The 18,051-nt window shown below is 37.9% G+C and overlaps 2 protein-coding genes across 2 annotated transcripts; one reads left to right on the top strand and one right to left on the bottom strand.

The window, feature by feature from the left end:
- Nucleotides 1-166: 166 nt before the first annotated feature.
- On the top strand, nucleotides 167-5,139 carry LOC117963492 (troponin C, slow skeletal and cardiac muscles). The gene is made up of 6 exons (XM_058988528.1): nucleotides 167-369; nucleotides 2,154-2,184; nucleotides 2,621-2,771; nucleotides 3,519-3,629; nucleotides 3,974-4,110; nucleotides 4,545-5,139. Exons 1-6 carry the CDS (start codon nucleotides 346-348, stop codon nucleotides 4,574-4,576), a joined length of 486 nt encoding a protein of 161 aa, XP_058844511.1. The 5' UTR covers nucleotides 167-345; the 3' UTR covers nucleotides 4,577-5,139.
- Nucleotides 5,140-11,979: 6,840 nt separating this feature from the next.
- LOC117413916 (large ribosomal subunit protein eL29-like) lies at nucleotides 11,980-13,852 on the bottom strand. The gene is made up of 4 exons (XM_034023370.3): nucleotides 13,748-13,852; nucleotides 13,158-13,207; nucleotides 12,976-13,040; nucleotides 11,980-12,205 (listed from the first exon to the last, which is right to left on the bottom strand). The coding sequence occupies exons 2-4, from the start codon at nucleotides 13,192-13,194 to the stop codon at nucleotides 12,110-12,112; spliced, it is 198 nt and encodes a 65-aa protein (XP_033879261.1). The 5' UTR covers nucleotides 13,195-13,207; nucleotides 13,748-13,852; the 3' UTR covers nucleotides 11,980-12,109.
- Between the last annotated feature and the right edge of the window lie 4,199 nt (nucleotides 13,853-18,051).

Genomic DNA, 18,051 nt, shown 5'->3' with positions numbered 1-18,051 from the left:
TTTTATCAGGGGGTTCTGTATCCTCACAGTTCGCATATCGCTCGTGCAATGGAATGCTGAGTGTGTGTCCCCAGATCATTTAGTCATGATTAGGTTAAAGAGGATAAGTACTGTTCTCCACGCTGTTCATTCCATTCTAAAGTATGCTGTCCAAGAGCCAGTGTGATCTTATCTGAGCTGAGTGCAGTAGTCAGGAATCAGTAAGTGACAGGCTGTGACTGAGGGGCTCACATAAAAGCTTTGGCTGGGGGGAGTCTCGCTCTGTTGCTCTCTGTGTTTGGAACATCTCTCTCTCTCTCTCTCTCTCTCTGTGCTGCACCTCGGCTCAACTGACAGCCACCAGCCATGGGTGACATTTACAAGGCAGCGGTAAGTGAGATTGTGATGTATCATTAAAGCTGAAGGCAAAATGTTGTCAAATTTCATTGCAAAAAAGTATTCACAACAGAAAAGGTGGCTTGAATTGTCTGTATACAAGCATGTACATTTGGCTCACTTTTCTAGCCTTTTAAAATGCTACTAGAAAGAGGTTAAAGAAGATTGCTTTAAATCCCATCATAAAAGCCAAATGTTTACAGCAAATGAACTGAAAAAGTGTTAAACTGTGGGGATTACTTATATTAGCAGAGGCAGTTCACTTTGCTGTCAGGTAGACAAACACCTGAAAATAGATCTGTAAAAGTGAGTTCAATACAGTTCATTGTTTCAGGACTGTAAACCACGATCACAACGCTTTATTGGGCATTATGAATTCTTACCTACTTTATAGGGTTAACCTTGACTAGATCAAGTTTTAAAAGCTCCTTGTTGAGGATGGTAAAGACTTGTGTTTGTGCTTCAAAAACTCAGCTTGAAAAAATGCAATTGCAACACCATTATTGTGTATCTACAAATACATTCAGACAATAACCAGACACTAATATTTCATTTCATCTTCAAATGTCAGTTCATATACCAAGAATTGTTGTTTAATTAAAATAAATAGATGTACAGTATTTATGTTGATGCTTAACCCTAACATGAATTGAACATGTGACACTTACAAAAAGTGTAACCATATCAGATATCAGACTTTATTTTATTCATTAATAAAGGCTTTGATCAAAGCATTCTTTCAATAAGTAAAGCTTTGTGGACAGGGCTCACTGACACTCCTAGTGTCTCTTTAGTGCACCATTAGAGCAGTGTTCCTTCTCTAATAACATGTGATATATCTATAATCCATTCTGGGAAAAGAGATAAGCTTTTCATGTCACTTTAATTGGACACATTTGATGAAATGAAGAGGTTGTGGAAAATCTAATCATCGTGACCAATGAGCTGAAGTGTGGGCTTCTATTCATGCCTACAAATGGCACTCTCACTTCCAGTGGCTAATTTTGGTAAGTCATTCCTACTGGTTTCACTTGTTAAGACTGGTGCCAGTGAAAAGAGCCCATGGTTTAGATAAAAACTTCAAGGCTGAATTCCAATGCTATCCATCAGGGTGATGGGGGCAACCAAACTATTTATCTTTCACTCAAGCGCTTTGGGTTAAAAATAACAGCTACACGCAGGACAATCAGATTTTTAACAAGGCACATAAGGACCACCACAGGACTTGTTACCCTGCCACATATTTTATCACTGGAGTTTCCAGTCTGTTCAAGCAGGAGCCCGAACAATAAAGTTTAAAAAAAAAAAAAAAAAAACACAGCTGTTCCCCCGTTAGTTTGTTTTTCCCCCACAATTGTTCTTGGATTTACATTTCATTGTCAAAATAGATCCATATTTACGACTGGCTTTTCTGCTGGGGTGAGCGGTTTACACTTGTAGATACAAAGATATTGATTCTGTTTTTAACTGGTCAGTTAATGAGAAGAGGTGCCTTCTATTGAACACAACCATATTAAAATAGCATCAAATGTGCTTGTAAAGTGACCAGACTCAACAAACAACAATGCTCCCCCACAGATGTGGTTAATTCAAGGTTTGGACATGCTGACAGCAAATTCTTACAAGTATTTTACACAGTTCAATAGGCCCCTTTGCTAATTCTAACGTGCAAGTCTGACTGCAAAAAAAAAAACTGTACAGCAGATACAATAGGTAAACAGTCTGTAGCCTATATGTTTTTGTTAAGCATTCATATCTGATCTCTTTCTGTACTACAGGTTGAGCAGCTCACTGAGGAACAGAAAAATGGTAAGTGATCCAGTTATTTTCTATTATACACATTGTATTCAACGTTCCCAAATGCAATGCTTTGATATGCCTGTTGTATTCTGTATGTAAGATGAATGTCTTACCATAAAGTCTTCCACCTCTGCTATCACTTGGGATAAAGTGAAGAAGAAGAATAACTTCAATTCACATAAAGGGGGGCAAACAATAATTTTACACTGACTAGTCAATCCTAAATAGTTTATTTTTCCAATGCTGCTAAATTATCAACATTAACCAAACACTTGGCTAATGTCAGTTATTCCGTTATAACACAGGTCCCCTTATTATAAGCAGCAGTGGGGTACAGCTACTGTGGAGTTTAAGGGGCACCCTTGCATGCAGTCTTGCCAGGATGCTGCCCAAGTCGATCCGTTACTAATACGCTACATCAAACTTCACCCCCCTTTTATTACAGAGTTTAGAGCAGCCTTCGACATCTTTGTGCAGGATGCGGAGGACGGCTGCATCAGTACCAAGGAGCTGGGGAAGGTGATGAGGATGCTGGGGCAGAACCCTACCCCAGAGGAGCTGCAGGAGATGATCGACGAGGTGGATGAAGATGGCAAGTTATTTTGATAATGTAGCCGAGCACGGATCTTCTCGGCAGCTCATTTACTAGTCTCGTTAGGTTTAAGGCTGCTACTTGCTAATTGCGGTAGCCCGGGCTGGTTATCGGCAGGAATTAGACACAGAAAGCACAGACAGAAAGCTGCAGTTTTAAAGCGCTGTTGCACACTTTATTAAACAAACAAACAAAACGTGGCACAAAGGCCAAAATAAAAGGTTTAAACAAAATACACAAATGTAGGCCGGGCATTCACCTTCACTAACAAGTTGCACAACAACCCACAACAACCCTCTCCTCACCTCACCTCACCTCACCTCACCTCACCTCTCCTCTCCTCACCTCACCTCACCTCACCTCACCTCACCTCACCTCACCTCACCTCACCTCACCTCACCTCACCTAACAAACAAAGGATTTCTGGCTCCTTTTTTCCATGTGGCCACTTCTCACTGTTGGCAGGTACAGATTTAACCCCATCCCTGCCAACCTTACATTCCCACACACACACACTATTTACATTTTAGGGCTTTCGCCCAACCACACATACCTACCAATCAAGCATCAGTTACTTGAAAGACTTACTTTGATGAATCCACTGTTTAATATATCAAGGGATCACCTCTGTGTCTGAATTTAACAGATGTAAATCCAGATTCAGAACACATGGAAAAGGAGTGAATAAGACATCCCACAGCAAGTTCTTAAGCTACTGCTAAATGAGCCTATCCGTTTGTGTTTCAGGCAGTGGCACAGTTGACTTTGATGAGTTCTTGGTCATGATGGTGATGTGTATGAAAGATGACAACAAAGGAAAATCTGAAGAAGAATTGGCAGAACTCTTCAGAATGTTTGATAAGTAAGTCACTATGCATCTGGATCAAAACAATGTGAATGAAGCCGTTCTCTGGGCGATATGGAGTGCTGCAATACTACTGTATAACAAACAGTTGCTGTATTTATGTTAGCTTTGTTTAGAAATTCAGCACCGTTGAGTGTTTAATAGTTATGGATGATATGTTTGCTTTGCCTAAAGTTAACTTTGATAAAATGAAAAACATACAATAAATATTATGTACATTATATATGTTTACATTAGTAAATTAGCAAGGAACTGCAATGGGGTTTCTTTGCAAGCGCTCTATAATAATCTAGTTCTGTAACTGATTACCAAAGTCTTATTTCTTATCCGTGGGGTTACAGAAATACAGACGGATACATTGACCTTGATGAGCTGAAGTTCATGTTGGATACCACGGGAGAAACTATTACTGAGGATGATATAGAAGAACTGATGAAAGATGGCGACAAAAACAATGATGGAAAGATTGATTACGATGGTAATGCAATGTGCACAAGAAATATAGGGCCCTCTTGACAAAACTTTAAGCACTGGTTTTGGAAGCATTTAGATTTTAATACCCCATTTAAATGAGTGAATACTCGATGGTGTTACACATACTGAGGGAAATCTGCAGTCTTAAGTCTTATCTTATCGCAACCACTTCTTGTTTAATTTGTTTTTTAATGTCTTTATATAGCATTGTTTATTAATTGAACAACACCACACACAGCTTAATAAGCCACTCCTATACCTGAAATGTGCTGGATATAAATATTTCGGTCAGGTACCAGATGTAAGGTAACCTTCTGTTCTTCTAGTATTTTAAAGTCAGTAACATTCCATTGCTGGAACGCTGTTTCTAATTGGTATTCAATGCATCGCTGACACTGTTCCGCATCACTCATTCCATCTGCTGTTCTTTCATTCTAGAGTTCCTTGAGTTCATGAAGGGAGTGGAATAAACATCAAGCAAAGGAGAAGAAAATGTCTGTGAAGTAACGGGACTGATCTATGATGCCAACGCTGTACCCACCCTTTGAACTGTGATGAACTGTACTTTCTGAAACCAGCTAACCCTATATATTATTTCAATACGATATTGTAAATACTGTATAGGATACTTGTGTATAGGTGTTATTTGAAATACCAGGATATATCTTTTGGTATTTACTGTAATGCTGTAATGATGCAATGTATATTGGTTTCATATATATATATATATATATATATATATATATATATATATATATATAGGTGGCTATTAAATGAATATATTTAAAGATAACTATCAATGCCCACCTTTACATATAATAATACAATACCTCTGTCAGTAAAATGTATGTATTGAGTTATACAGTTTTGTATTGATAATTTCCTGAAGATCATAGATTTTAATTAAATGCAATTTGACTTCATTACAACAACACTGCTGCTTTTTGCTAAAAGAAGATTGAACAGTAAAAATATTGTTTTTGATGGATTAGATCAAATTTTGTTTTCATTAAACTTTTTGATTAAGAAGGCAGCAACAGTTTCATGAATTTCAAACATTTTCAATCCAGACATTTTAAAGTTCATCTTAAAGCTTTATCAATGGGTCCATAGTTTCAAAACTATAAATACAGGGGCCTTATTTACAAAACTTAAACTCAGTCTGCCATATTTCTTTAAAAAGTGTATTCTTGAGTTTCAACTTACCTTCTAGCTTTGAAATAATCAGCAGTATTGGTATAAAAATACTTGCCTGAATTAACTACCAGTTTATAATTTCGCCTATTCTCATTAATTAGGATTAACAATACTGCATTCATTTCAGTAAATGTGTTACTGAATTTGTGTCCAAGATTATCCCAGTCACTGAAACCAGGTATTCATAGATTCAACCACATTATTCACAACCATATCTAAAATTGTGGTATGACGTCAGCCACCATGGAATTCATACCAGTGACCAGTTTGCTGGTCTTGGCTTTTTTAGATGCCAGTGTTTCCTTACTCTCTGCTGCACGGACTGTTTTTAAAAATGCAGAGGCATCCAGAAGGTCAAGAGTCTGACTCCCATCTCTCGAGCTTTGTTCTACTATGAGGCTGCCAAGTCTTGAGCATGCTCAGCTGAGGAAGCTGCCTCCCCCAGTGATGGAATCTTACTTCCTGCTAGGGAGGTGCGATTGAAAGAGGAAAACATTGGGAATTATTCAACAATCTCTGCAGTAAACAACCCTGCTGACTGCTGATCAGGAACTTGTTGGCGTGAATAATGGCTATGAATCCTGACAGTTGCTACAGCGTGAGCTGTAGGTGAAAGTATTGAAGATCTTCTCCAAGCATATCCTATAGAAACTGTATGCTATACACCACATAGGTGACAGAATAAATATTACAATAAAAATACAGCCACAGATCTATTCTTGTAAAAATGCATCTGCATAACAAAATCACCATTAGGAAAAAGGGTGATTTGCTGTTGCAATTTAAGCAAGGCTATCCGGCACACAGGTTGACATAGGGAAGCTGTACAGTCCCTAAAGACAAAACTGCTGCACCTTTGAAGAAGGTAAAACCGTAAAATGCAATTTTAATATAAAACTAAACATGACTGTGATACACAGCAGCTTTCAGGCCAGGAATCTTGAGAAGTGGGTTTGCTTGTGTGATAGCTCAATATTCTTCTCTTCCTGTACTGTACGTGTTGTGTGCATGTGTTTTCAATCACTTTTAATGTTATCTACACATGATGCAAACAGGAATTAAGAATGTTTGTGTCAGTAAATTATAAATGGAATCAATAGGAGAAGTTGTGGGCTAAAGTTATTTTTTTTCTCTCTTTCGTATAGTAAGTTTCCCGATTTCATAGCAAGATATAATTTCAAAATAAAAAATATATAGCTGGTAATCTATTCACATTACATCTGTTTCAAACTGTATTCGGAATACTGGTACTCCCAAAAGGATCTCAGAGCCCATGCTCACCTGTGCACACATTCCAAAGGTGCTGTAAATACCAGAGGAACTGAAAAGCACAACATCCTCTGCCATCATGTAAACCCCACATTCGGAGTGCACATTCTGAATACCTGTATTCCCAATTTCCTAGTATCCACACTCCCCCCCCCCCCCGGTTATAATTATAATAAGTATGATCTTTATTCTCATCCTGTGTTGTTTATTTCTGATTTGGTAGGTTTATGGGGTGATGATAATTTGGAGTAAATATCTTTGAAACCAGTTTCAAACCACTGGCATAATGGAAGCACAGGCATAGATCTTTCACTTCTGAGCCCTTGCTCTGGCCTGTTCTGTTCACTTCAGAAAGATTTGGATCAACCTGTTTAAATCTACGTAGCCACAATGCATCCCCAGACTCATTTGCAATTTTATTTTACTGTATTTAGCACATTGTGAGCTATGAATAGAGCAGGTGATAACAAGCCAGCATAACCTACTGGGCTGCACTCATGTATTGCAATGTTCCAGACTAATCCTGGTATTTCTGGCATGTATCATCGAGTCTCTGATAATGAGAATGGATGAAAGATTCCTTCATATATTAAAGTGACACCAGAAGTTCCACCAGCTGCTGATTGTTCTTTTATGTTGTCAGAAAGTGCCATAGAAAGAAAGACTATAATAGCAATGGTTCAGCAATCCTGTTACCTTGACAAATCACCTAGAAATCACCCCTGTCTGAGTGAACACTATGAAAGTATATATGAATTTACTCTCACCAGCAAATTCCAATAGAAAGTATAAAATAGCCCATTCCAGCTCAAGGAATACCAAAGGAGTGGGTACAATTTCCTTTCAACACCACAGTAATTACACAAAATGACTGTGTCGTTACAATACAACTGCACACGTTTAATTACAGAATGAAAATTGTTGACAGTTGTTGTCATCATTTATAACTACACTGTATTTACACCTGCGATTGTTCATTTACAATGTAAAAAAACCTTGAAGCCACACGTGGAATTACATTGCAAATTTCTTATTTTAAACGCTAGTCTTATATGTGTGAGATAATATTTGTGTTTCTGAGCAGCTGTCTCTTTGCAGGGCTAGTGACCCTGTGGTCTATCATGATCAATGCTATGGGAGGTATCTAGTAGTGTGCCACCCGTTCAAGGCTCTTCAGTCTGGGAAGAAGCATGCAGTGTTCGCCCTGCTCGTCACCTGGGTCTGGTCATTCCTCCCCTCTTCGGCCTCAGTGAGTATGACCAGGAGGGCGTGAACCTGAACTGTGCCCCCGCCTGGCACCGGCAGAACTGGAAGAGCCGCAGCTACTACGCCTTGTTCTTCATCAACTGCTTCATCACCCCGCTGCTCCTCATCCTTACAGCAACTTAATTTACACTCTCAAGCAGGTAAGATTCAAACGTACCATTCTCTGTGAAAAAAGATGCATGGAATCGACAGAAGGAAATAACACAGCTAAATGAGGCTTCTGTGACAGTCAAATATCACCACATCACAAACAATAAGTGCAGGAAGTGACGGTATCATATGCTTTATGCTTACTGTAGGTTTTAAATGATATGTGAATGTATTAGGATTGCTGGGAACTTTCAAAGAATTTGCCAGCATTGTATATTTATGTTTCTATATGTATGATGGGATAAGATGCAATTCATTTGGATGTTATATGGAAGTGCTACCAAACAATTGTTTAGATTTAGAGCGATTACAATGTGCATTGGTGGCATTACTTGATCCAACTCTGAAGTTACTACAGTGACAACATTAAACGTTGATGAAAAAGTTATCCAACAAAAATATGTTCAAAGCCTCAATCTATTCTGAATGTATCAGAACAAATGTATTTGTTGCCTGCTATTTGACAGCCAGGTACACGACTGATCCATTTCCAAGAAATACTTGAAAAGGACAGATCCACACTAATTCCACTAATTCTATACACCAATTTGTATTTTAGCTAACAAAAAAATATCTGTAAGCATTGATTCATTATTGTTATATGGGGAAGTAAAGATTTATTTGGGTCATTTATTTAAAAAAAATACTGGGATTAAATTAGCAAGGGGATTCAGCTGCCAGAACATCAGGCTCTAGGCTACACATGATGGAACGTTGTACTGTAACAACATACTAAACTAATCCTCCCAATTTGACTGGTAATTCTGATAACGAGCCAAAAGAAAGGTCATTTAGCTTCTGTGCCTTAAAATGACTTGCAACAAGGAAAAGCAGCTTCTGTTTGCATTTTAAATGCAATGGTCAGTCCATTTACACAAGGGTGTGTACTGCATGGGGCGTGCATTTCCATTTAGTTCCCATCCCTGTATATTAACAGTTCCGATTCTCACCTTTTTTTGTCTTTATAATTTATACATTTATAATTTTGTCTTTATAATGTATCTCTCCCTAAAGCCTGACATGAAGCTTTATAGTAACAGGGCAACACAGGAATAAATCCAAGCCTGGAACCAGCTAACATGGTTAAGTGCACTGGTGGGGAAGCAATTTATACCCTGCCTTCTAAACCATATGGCAGGCTTTTATTTGTAATACATTTAAACTCAGTGAATAAAAATGATTTAAAAAAATAACTATGCAGGAGAGTATTACGTAACACGCCAAAAATAGGACAAAAAAGACCAGGAAGTAGAGCATTTTCTTCAACCACCTTAGAGGTCATTTTTTTGTCCTGATGTTCCAGGTCTCCAAATCTTGCCTCATGCCGTGTGACCACCCAGAGAGCTGAATGGCAGGTGACCAAGACAGTCGTTGTTATCCTATTGGCCTTCCTCTTCAGTTGGATGCCCTATGCTTTGATCACCCTGAAGGTACTGAGCCCTGCGACCAAAATTGATTGGAGGGTACAAAGCATTCCCATGTACATGGCCAAAACAGGCCCGATCTACAACCCTCTCATCTATTAACAGATAATGTATTTATAGTACGCTTTATATTTCCTTCCTCACATTCAGAGATTATAAATCACACAGATTTCTAATTGCAGCTAAATGAAAAGGAAATCTTAATTTTGTTTCTTTTTTTCTTTTTGTTAGTATCATGATCAGCTCATTACTTCGGTTAGCTGTCTCAGGAAAGTATTCCGTTCTCTGGCGATAGCTGCGTGCGAGAAGAAAATTCAAGTCAGAACCGGATTACACGACACAAACAGGATACACCCCATCCAGAGGAAGCCCCAAAAACACACCACAATACCAAGCAAACATTACAGAGAGCTCCTTCACATAATGACTGCATGCTAGCCATCGTAAGACAACTTTGTTTTTCAACACACATGCCCTTTTGTTTTGAAACTCTTTTCCTTGGCTTGCTATAAGTACTACAGTGTTCCCTTGCAGTATTCATACACAATAGGTTGTCGTTGCAGACAACAGGAGATCATTGCTGTTGTGATAACCATAAAATGGGTAGTGGTTAAAACACTTCTTCAGTGCTTGCTCAGTGATTCAGATGTACAGTACTTGTAAGCTGTTTTTGAAAGCCTGTACTGTACATCAATGGAAGTTCCAAGTTTATAGTGAAGTGGGTATGTAAAGAAGTTTGGTCATGTTTGTCATTCAAACTGTTTGACATGTTTCTGGTTCATGTTGTCTGCAAACCTGCACATTTTTTTGTTTAAGTTTTTTTTTTTTTTTTTCCACAGCGTGACTGTCAATCAGTTAAATAACATCCTTGCTTTACTTTGATTTCACAGGTTCAAACCTTGTTGTCAATTTGATTTTGGAAATAACCCTTTTTTGTGATATTACCATATTTGTTGCAAGTAGCATGCTAATTTGTACTTGTGTTTTTGACAGTAATATCAACCAACATAAGAACCGTACTAATATGTATTGTATGTATCCCTGTGTATGTAATGCACTGTACTTACTCCAATGCAATTCTGTATTATCAAAGATATTATGTAAACATCATGATTTGGAAATGCAAACCATTAATAAACAACTGCAATTAAAATAAGTCATCCATATAGAAATCTCAGAATGGGGAGGTGGGTAAGACTGAATTCTATACCTAGGATAAGACTCTGAGATTAAGCAAACCCCTCTTATAGTAATGTAGGACCCTGGTATCAGGTTACACAATGCATTGTTTAGCTGGGCTATTTCTGTAACTTCACTACATCCATTTTGATGAGAAGTACTGTAGATGCATGATCATCTGAATAAATCATCCCCATGTGTCCCTTGTCAGATTTTTGCCGTCTTTAGATTTAAACAATAGGTTTATTTAAATGTCTAACAGGAATGGGTCACTGATGTAATTATGCAGAAAACATTACATTATAAACAGTTTATTATGGAACATAAATCGCGTGCTGTAAAAGATGATTTACTTTGTTTGTGAAACACTAACACCGTTTCGATCTTCTATAACTTTAGGTTTGTATTTGTTTTAGTTACACAACAGTAAATGCACAGACCATTGTTTTAAAATGGGTTTGAGCCCTTCCTCAAGCACATACTAGGCACTAGAGACCAGTTTAAGCAAACTGATGAAGTGTAAGGCTTTCCGTATCACAGCAGCCAATTCCAGTGGCAACACAAATGAGCAACTTCTGGAGTGCCTTCTCTTCAGAGACCAGTTCACAAATAGATTACAAGAAAAAAAAAAATATATAGGAGACATTATGGTTTGTTCTGTCGCTTAAATCATACGAAAAGCCACTGTGCAGACACTTCTTAAAATGGCCAACACAGGAGCAGCTTATTTGGTTTGACCCCTCAACTACACACATGCCCTGTCTGTTTTAAGTAGCTTCAATCAGATGATTGAAGCACCTTTCGGGCTGATATAATCCACCACCCTCTTTGTTTAAACAACAAGACCAGCTTGCAAAATGAGCTTTAAGTTTTAAAAAAAAATACAGAGACAAAACAAAAGTGTAAGGACAGTAGAACCTCAATTGACTTAGGCTATGTAACGTGCAGCAACTCTTTGTAGAAAAGGAATGGGAGAACACTTTCTTTTGGATGATCTAACACCGAGCACTTTACATAAACTCCTGGTATTAAGGTATCCAACTATTGATTCACTAATGTATCGGTCAACAAAATAATGCATTTGATAGGTCTGTAGTGCAAGCAATAGGAATACATGTTAAACAAATGTGGCTGTAAAAACTGTTACAATAAACAAATACTCATAAATGACATTTTTCAACTACTAAACGCAGCGCTTTCACTCATGGAATAGATTCCCTTGTAGTAAGGGCACACTTTAACACAAGTGTTATATATTGCACTACACTGCCCCCTTTCTACATAAACTTAGCGATGTGTCAGATTCTGCTTCACCGCTCTAAACATTCTACATTGGTTGTTCAGAACACCTCCGGATGGGGTGAAAAAATTCAAACAGAAGTCTGTGATTTCAATATCCCACGGATTTATTAGAAAAATAGCTTCAGGTGGTATTAACGCTAGACAGTCCAACAAGAAAACCATGGGGTTGAAGACGGCATACTGGTTTGTTACATCTGAGGAATGTATTCCAGCTGTTTATTTCGCTGCACTCTCTCTGGCCCTAACTTTCTTCATTCCTTTCTTGTTGTGCTTCTTAGCGAAACGCATGTTCTTCATGAATTTGGGATCCACCTGAAAAGGAAGACACGGCATTAACAGTGTTTGCAACCTACTGGAATTTGTGTTTAAATGTGTAATTCCTTACTGTATCTAAAAGTGTGATTATGATATGATTATGTAGCGAAGCAACAGCCTTATTATAAATGATTGTAAACGAGAGCCATTACAAGACATGCATGTCCAAAAGTTAGAAGGTAGGACCAGGAAGACCACAAAAAAACATTCAAGTATAAAGCTAGTTTACTTTCCCCAACTGCAATAACCAAACACCAAAATCAACTTTGTATTTTAATATAGAAACAGAATAAGGTAATAGCCTGTGCATAAGGCATGAGGTAGGAAAGCAATCCTAGCACAATCTGCAAGCAAAATGTTAATTTCGAGCTCAGTTTTTCACTTTGTCCTTAAATATATCAGACTTCATACTACCCTATAGGACCCTGAGCAAGTCACTTAACCTCCTTGCGCTCCGTCTTTCGGGTGGGACGTAATTGTAAGTGACTCTGCAGCTGATGCATAGCTCACACACCCTAGTCTCTGTAAGTCGCCTTGGATAAAGGCGTCTGCTAAATAAACAAATAATAATACCCTATGTGCATAAACTGGGAATATAATCCCTTTGAAGTACAAAATGTTTTTTTATACTTAACAGTGAACAATGATAATAAATAAACATATATAATTGACACACAGTGCTCTAAAGTTTACATCATGCAAAGGCGAGTGTGTGTTGTTTTGTAAACGTCTTTAAAAAGCGAGCGTTAGTAATATACTCTACTTACTCCCTTCAAGGACTCGTATCTTTGGGACGTTGGCTTCTTGATGCCATTCCTGTGAGCTTTGCGGGCTGGGGAAAAGACGAAACGTGACAATAAATCGTGTGGCACCAAAAGCAATTTTGAAACAAAGTCAGTTAGTTCGTATCAATATATAATGCAGGTATGTTTTGGAAATGTATACTTACCCTGGTTGTGGCTGGTGTGATTCTTGGACTTGGCCATGTTCTAGTTTTTGCTGAAGAGAGAAACGTCAGGTTAGTACAGCAAGAATCAAAACCACCAATTAGGAGTTTCCATTCGGTACTGCTACGTGCACGTCTTAAATACCAGTACAGTACTACATTTTAAATATCTTGTTCGCAGAATGCACGGCGCTTTATTTCAGCTACATATTAGATGTGCAATCATTCGTACAGCCCGTAACCACACCGGCGTATACTACGGAAGTACAAGCACTAAAACCAAAAAAAGTCAGAATACGGAAACTGAAAAATAAGATATAGATAGATACATTGTTTTTCTAGCGTAACCCAAGTCCAAACACGCTCAAACGGGGTATTCAATTATGAATGCTAGCCTACAGCGAAGTTATCACTGCCTATTGAAAAACACAAGAGAAATAAACAACACTAGGTGTATTTTTAAAGTTCAATTTACAACCGAGTAGTTCTGGTGGGCTTTAATTATGATTGCTCTGCTTTCAGACTTTCGTTTGTGTTGGTTAAATCAGAGGATTGCTACAGATAGAGAGTTAAATAAGAGACACATTCTGTACCTTCCACCTAAGCAGAGCCTCAACCGGAAGAGAAAGGGCGGCTACAAGGAATCATGGGAATGTACAGACAAGGAACGACATCTAAAACCCTCCCCACTCAACAATACATCGTTCTCTTCAATAGGAGAAAGGTTCCACTGCAAAAGATTGTATTTTGTTAATTTCTAATCAACATTATGTTTCGTGATTTCACAGCACTTTTTAAATGTGCAATATAAACTCAATCGTATGATATACGTAATTGCATGATACAGAGCAAAATGGCAGTATATCATATAATTCATATAATTAAAATAAACACCAAACCCTGTTTAAAACAGTTATGAAATAATTGCTGGACTGCAAAGTTTATTTCATTAATACAAATGGGCTTCAAAAAGTCCTTACCAAAATGTTTCTCAAAAACAGTCCAAAGTTTTGCGACTAAGGCTCATTATCGCCTATCTAAATTATTACAATACTCAAAACATTTAAACTGGTTGCATTTAGCTTCAGAATTTTACTTGTTATGAAAACAACAACATAATTACTGCGGCCAGAAATTAACATCAGTACTTGTGTGATCTTTGTCACTGTAGGCTGCAAAATACATACGTTTTTATTCCTGTTAAATCTGCACAAGTGCAAAATAAATATCTCAATACACCACTTGAGGGCGCTTGGACCGTTTGCTTTCAATGTACCAGATAAGATAGCCCATTGCAACTGCAGTAGCACATTGAAACATCCATGCCCTGATCTCAGGGAAATGTGCTTCTCCTGAACCATAAATTAGACAATGATGGTTTGGTGCAGGGGAAGGCAGATTGACTAATGGAAAAGGCCTGGGCATGGCACAGCGTGCATCTGTGCAGGTTCCTGTGCTATGTAGCCTGTATGATCAGGATAGGTAAACAGACACTTTCTACCATAGGAGGAATTGCAGATCCACAGGCAGACATCATGCTGGGCTCAGAATTACAGGCTAGTGCACATCCAGGAGACTACTGTTAGTGCTAATAGCATGCCAGACTTTAATTTGTGCAATCAACCCTTCCCACTGATGTACAGCTAAAACAAGAAGCTGCCTGTGTTCTAACACAGTGTACCACACACAGGCAGTGCGCTGAAAACAAGAGCTACTAAGCCCAGTCTTTATCAATAAGAATCTCATATTTATATTCTTATCCGTGGCTGCAAGAAACAGTAACTATCTGCAAAAGTTTTTTTTTGTTTCATAAAACAGATATATTTTTAACAGTGATCTGTAATTAAGAGTTTTGTTTACCCTTCTATTAAACTTCTATTAAAGTAATTGGAGCTAACAAAAATATTTCAACAAATCGAAGCCATTTTACACTTTCATTAGCTACATAAATCTTAATTGAGTAGTTTTAAGAAACACTTGTTAAAGCACACATGTTTTTTTTTAATTTTCAAACATGATATCTGGCACTACTTTTGGTTAATGGACGCTCTCACTTTCTATTGCTTATTCTTGTGTTATCTGTTCACACTTTTACTTCCTGGCGTCATTTCACCTCAGCGGTGTCTTCTGGGTGAAAGCATGTCAGTCAATAGGGGAAGTAACTGATTGGTCGTTGACAGGAAAGAAGCCAGTAAAGGGGTGGGGACAATTTCTCGAGGTAAAATGACCCAGGAAGTACAAGACAGTCTAAAAGCATGGCTTGCAAACTGTTATGCTTTAAAATTAAAATACATATTTGCTATAACTTGTGTTTCTTTCAAAACTGCACATTTGAGACAATGAACGGATGTACATGGTGGAGAAACTATTTTGTTAGCTATAATTACTTTAAGATGTATTGTTTCTAATATAATCAGATCATGCTTAATGAAAGTAAGCACACTTCACACTAGTCTGTTATCCTGTGCTACTGGGAGGCAGATTCAATGGGGAGCCGCAGTAACACCAGTAGAGTGTATATAAGAGCTGTGTCTCTGTTGAGTCGAATAACCATGATGTCACGTTTTCAGCAACCTCCATGGATTCAGTTATACTCAACAGTGATGTCATGGCTTGAAGTCACTGCACATGCTGTCATGAGTGGATTTAAATGACATTAGATGCATTAAGTACAGTAACTGAGACTCTCTTCCTTAGAAGCTCAGATCACTACTAAGCAGCTTTTATCAGTGATCTGGGTCAGCGAGCGTGCTGAGGATTCTCACTCTGCACATTTTGGTTGTTCATTTTGCCATTTTCCATGCTTTCACTGTGCTTAGCTATGCATTTTGCTGTGGTTTAACCAGGTTTTGACAATGCTTTAATTTTGACAATTGTGTAATTGAGATTTAACAGGATGGCTTGTGCTTTACCATGCATTACTTTATTTCACTAAGCTTTTACTATGGTATACTGCTCGATTTCATTTTTTTAAAAGGACTTACCTGTATAGCTGTATAATTGTTGTTTTTTTATGGTTAGGACATATGATTTCCTCAGCTAATGAAAAATGCACATTTACATTTGTTATGAAATGCTATAATAAAAACTACAATGTATTGTCACCTGTAATGTGTTAGTTATATTGTTGGGGGATATTATTATTATTATTATTATTTATTTCTTAGCAGACGCCCTTATCCAGGGCGACTTACAATTGTAAGCAAATACATTTCAAGTGTTACAATACAAGTAATACAATAAGAGCAAGAAATACAATAACTTTTGTTCAAGTGTGACAAACCACAATTCAATAATACAGCAGATAATAGTGATAGTTACATCAGGATATGATTAAATACAAAATACTACAGGTTAAACACTTGGCAGATTACAGTATTCTGAAGTACAGGATTAAATGCAGTAAAAATAGGGGGCAGATAAGAGCAAAATAAAGCACATTTAAATGAAGGGTGATAGTGTCCCAGGATACAAACAGAGGAGTTCTACAGGTGCTGTTTGAAGAGGTGAGTCTTAAGGAGGCGCCGGAATGTGGTCAGGGACTGGGCAGTCCTGACATCTGTAGGAAGGTCATTCCACCACTGCGGAGCAAGGGTGGAGAAGGAGCGGGCTCTGGAGGCAGGGGAGCGTAGCGGAGGTAGAGCCAGTCTTCTAGGATAGGAGCATCACATTTCTTTAGAAGTAAGCATTAGGTATGATATGATTTCTGTCAGTTGAATCTGATATTGATACAAAGAATGCCTTAGTTGCGAGGCCTGAAACATTATTTCCATGACATCTAAGTAAACCAGATCTTGTCCTATGCAACTGTATTACCTTAGAAGGCGCGCACTGCCGATTCTTCAGGGGGTGTGAAGTAACCCTGGGGTAAACATGACAGTGTGCTATCTCATCTGGAGAGTCTTCCGCACTGCTTCTTTAGTGGATAGGGCATCTTCAGTAATGGAGTGGGGTGACCTTTAGTAACACTTGAGATGCTGCCCTGGAGAATAGGTTATTTATTTTAGGCATCATTTATGTATTAGTTTCTTTTACATGATATTTTTTGGATAGCCATTTATAAACGCCATTACTATGTATTTTATAGAAACAGTTACAGAAATGGCTGCATTTTGTATAATGAGTGAAAATGAAGTCAGGAACAGGAAGGTGCTGTGGTGGGAGTCTCTGCTGCAACACTCCAGTATCTCCAGTAGGTGTCAGTATTCGTCAGTGGTTTTGGAGTAGCCCTGTGATGTGGAAGGAATTAAAAGTAGGAAATACTAGTCATCGATTCTTTATATATATATAAAAAAAAAACCAGCTCTTTCACATTTTGATAATGTAGGTAAAGTGTTGCCAAACCACACACACACACACACACACACACACACACTCACACACACTCACTAATACAGTATGTGGCACTCAGGTGTGATATGAAACTACTGTATCACCTTTCTGACTCATAGTGTATGTGTAAGAGCCATATAAAACATCTATTACAACAAATATCTTAAGCAACAAATATAAAGTAAATGCTAAAGTCAAATGTGTCCTGCTAAAGGTTCCATAGAGTCTGAGTGATTCAAATCGCCTTCCTCATTATATATAACACCATACATTTTCCCATCTCTGCAGTGTGATAATGACCATAGGTGAGTCTCGTAGGAAAGATGGCACTTTCTTTAAGGCCCGTGATCTTTACATCACATATTGCGAAAAAGTTAGAAGAGCAACACAAAGTGAGATTACATTTCTGATGAGCTTCTGGTTTAACAATAACTGCAGTAGGAACAATGTAATTACCTTTGATTAAACTCAGCACCTCATAGTTGTCAACATTATACTGCCATCTCCTAGGGCAGAGGTTTTACAGTACTAAAGTAGGAGATGTACATTTGACTTGAAACAGAAC

Source organism: Acipenser ruthenus, chromosome 16 (genome assembly GCF_902713425.1).
Source record: "Acipenser ruthenus chromosome 16, fAciRut3.2 maternal haplotype, whole genome shotgun sequence".
Taxonomy (NCBI): Eukaryota; Metazoa; Chordata; class Actinopteri; order Acipenseriformes; family Acipenseridae; genus Acipenser; species Acipenser ruthenus.
This window is presented reverse-complemented; position numbering and strand designations above follow the sequence as displayed.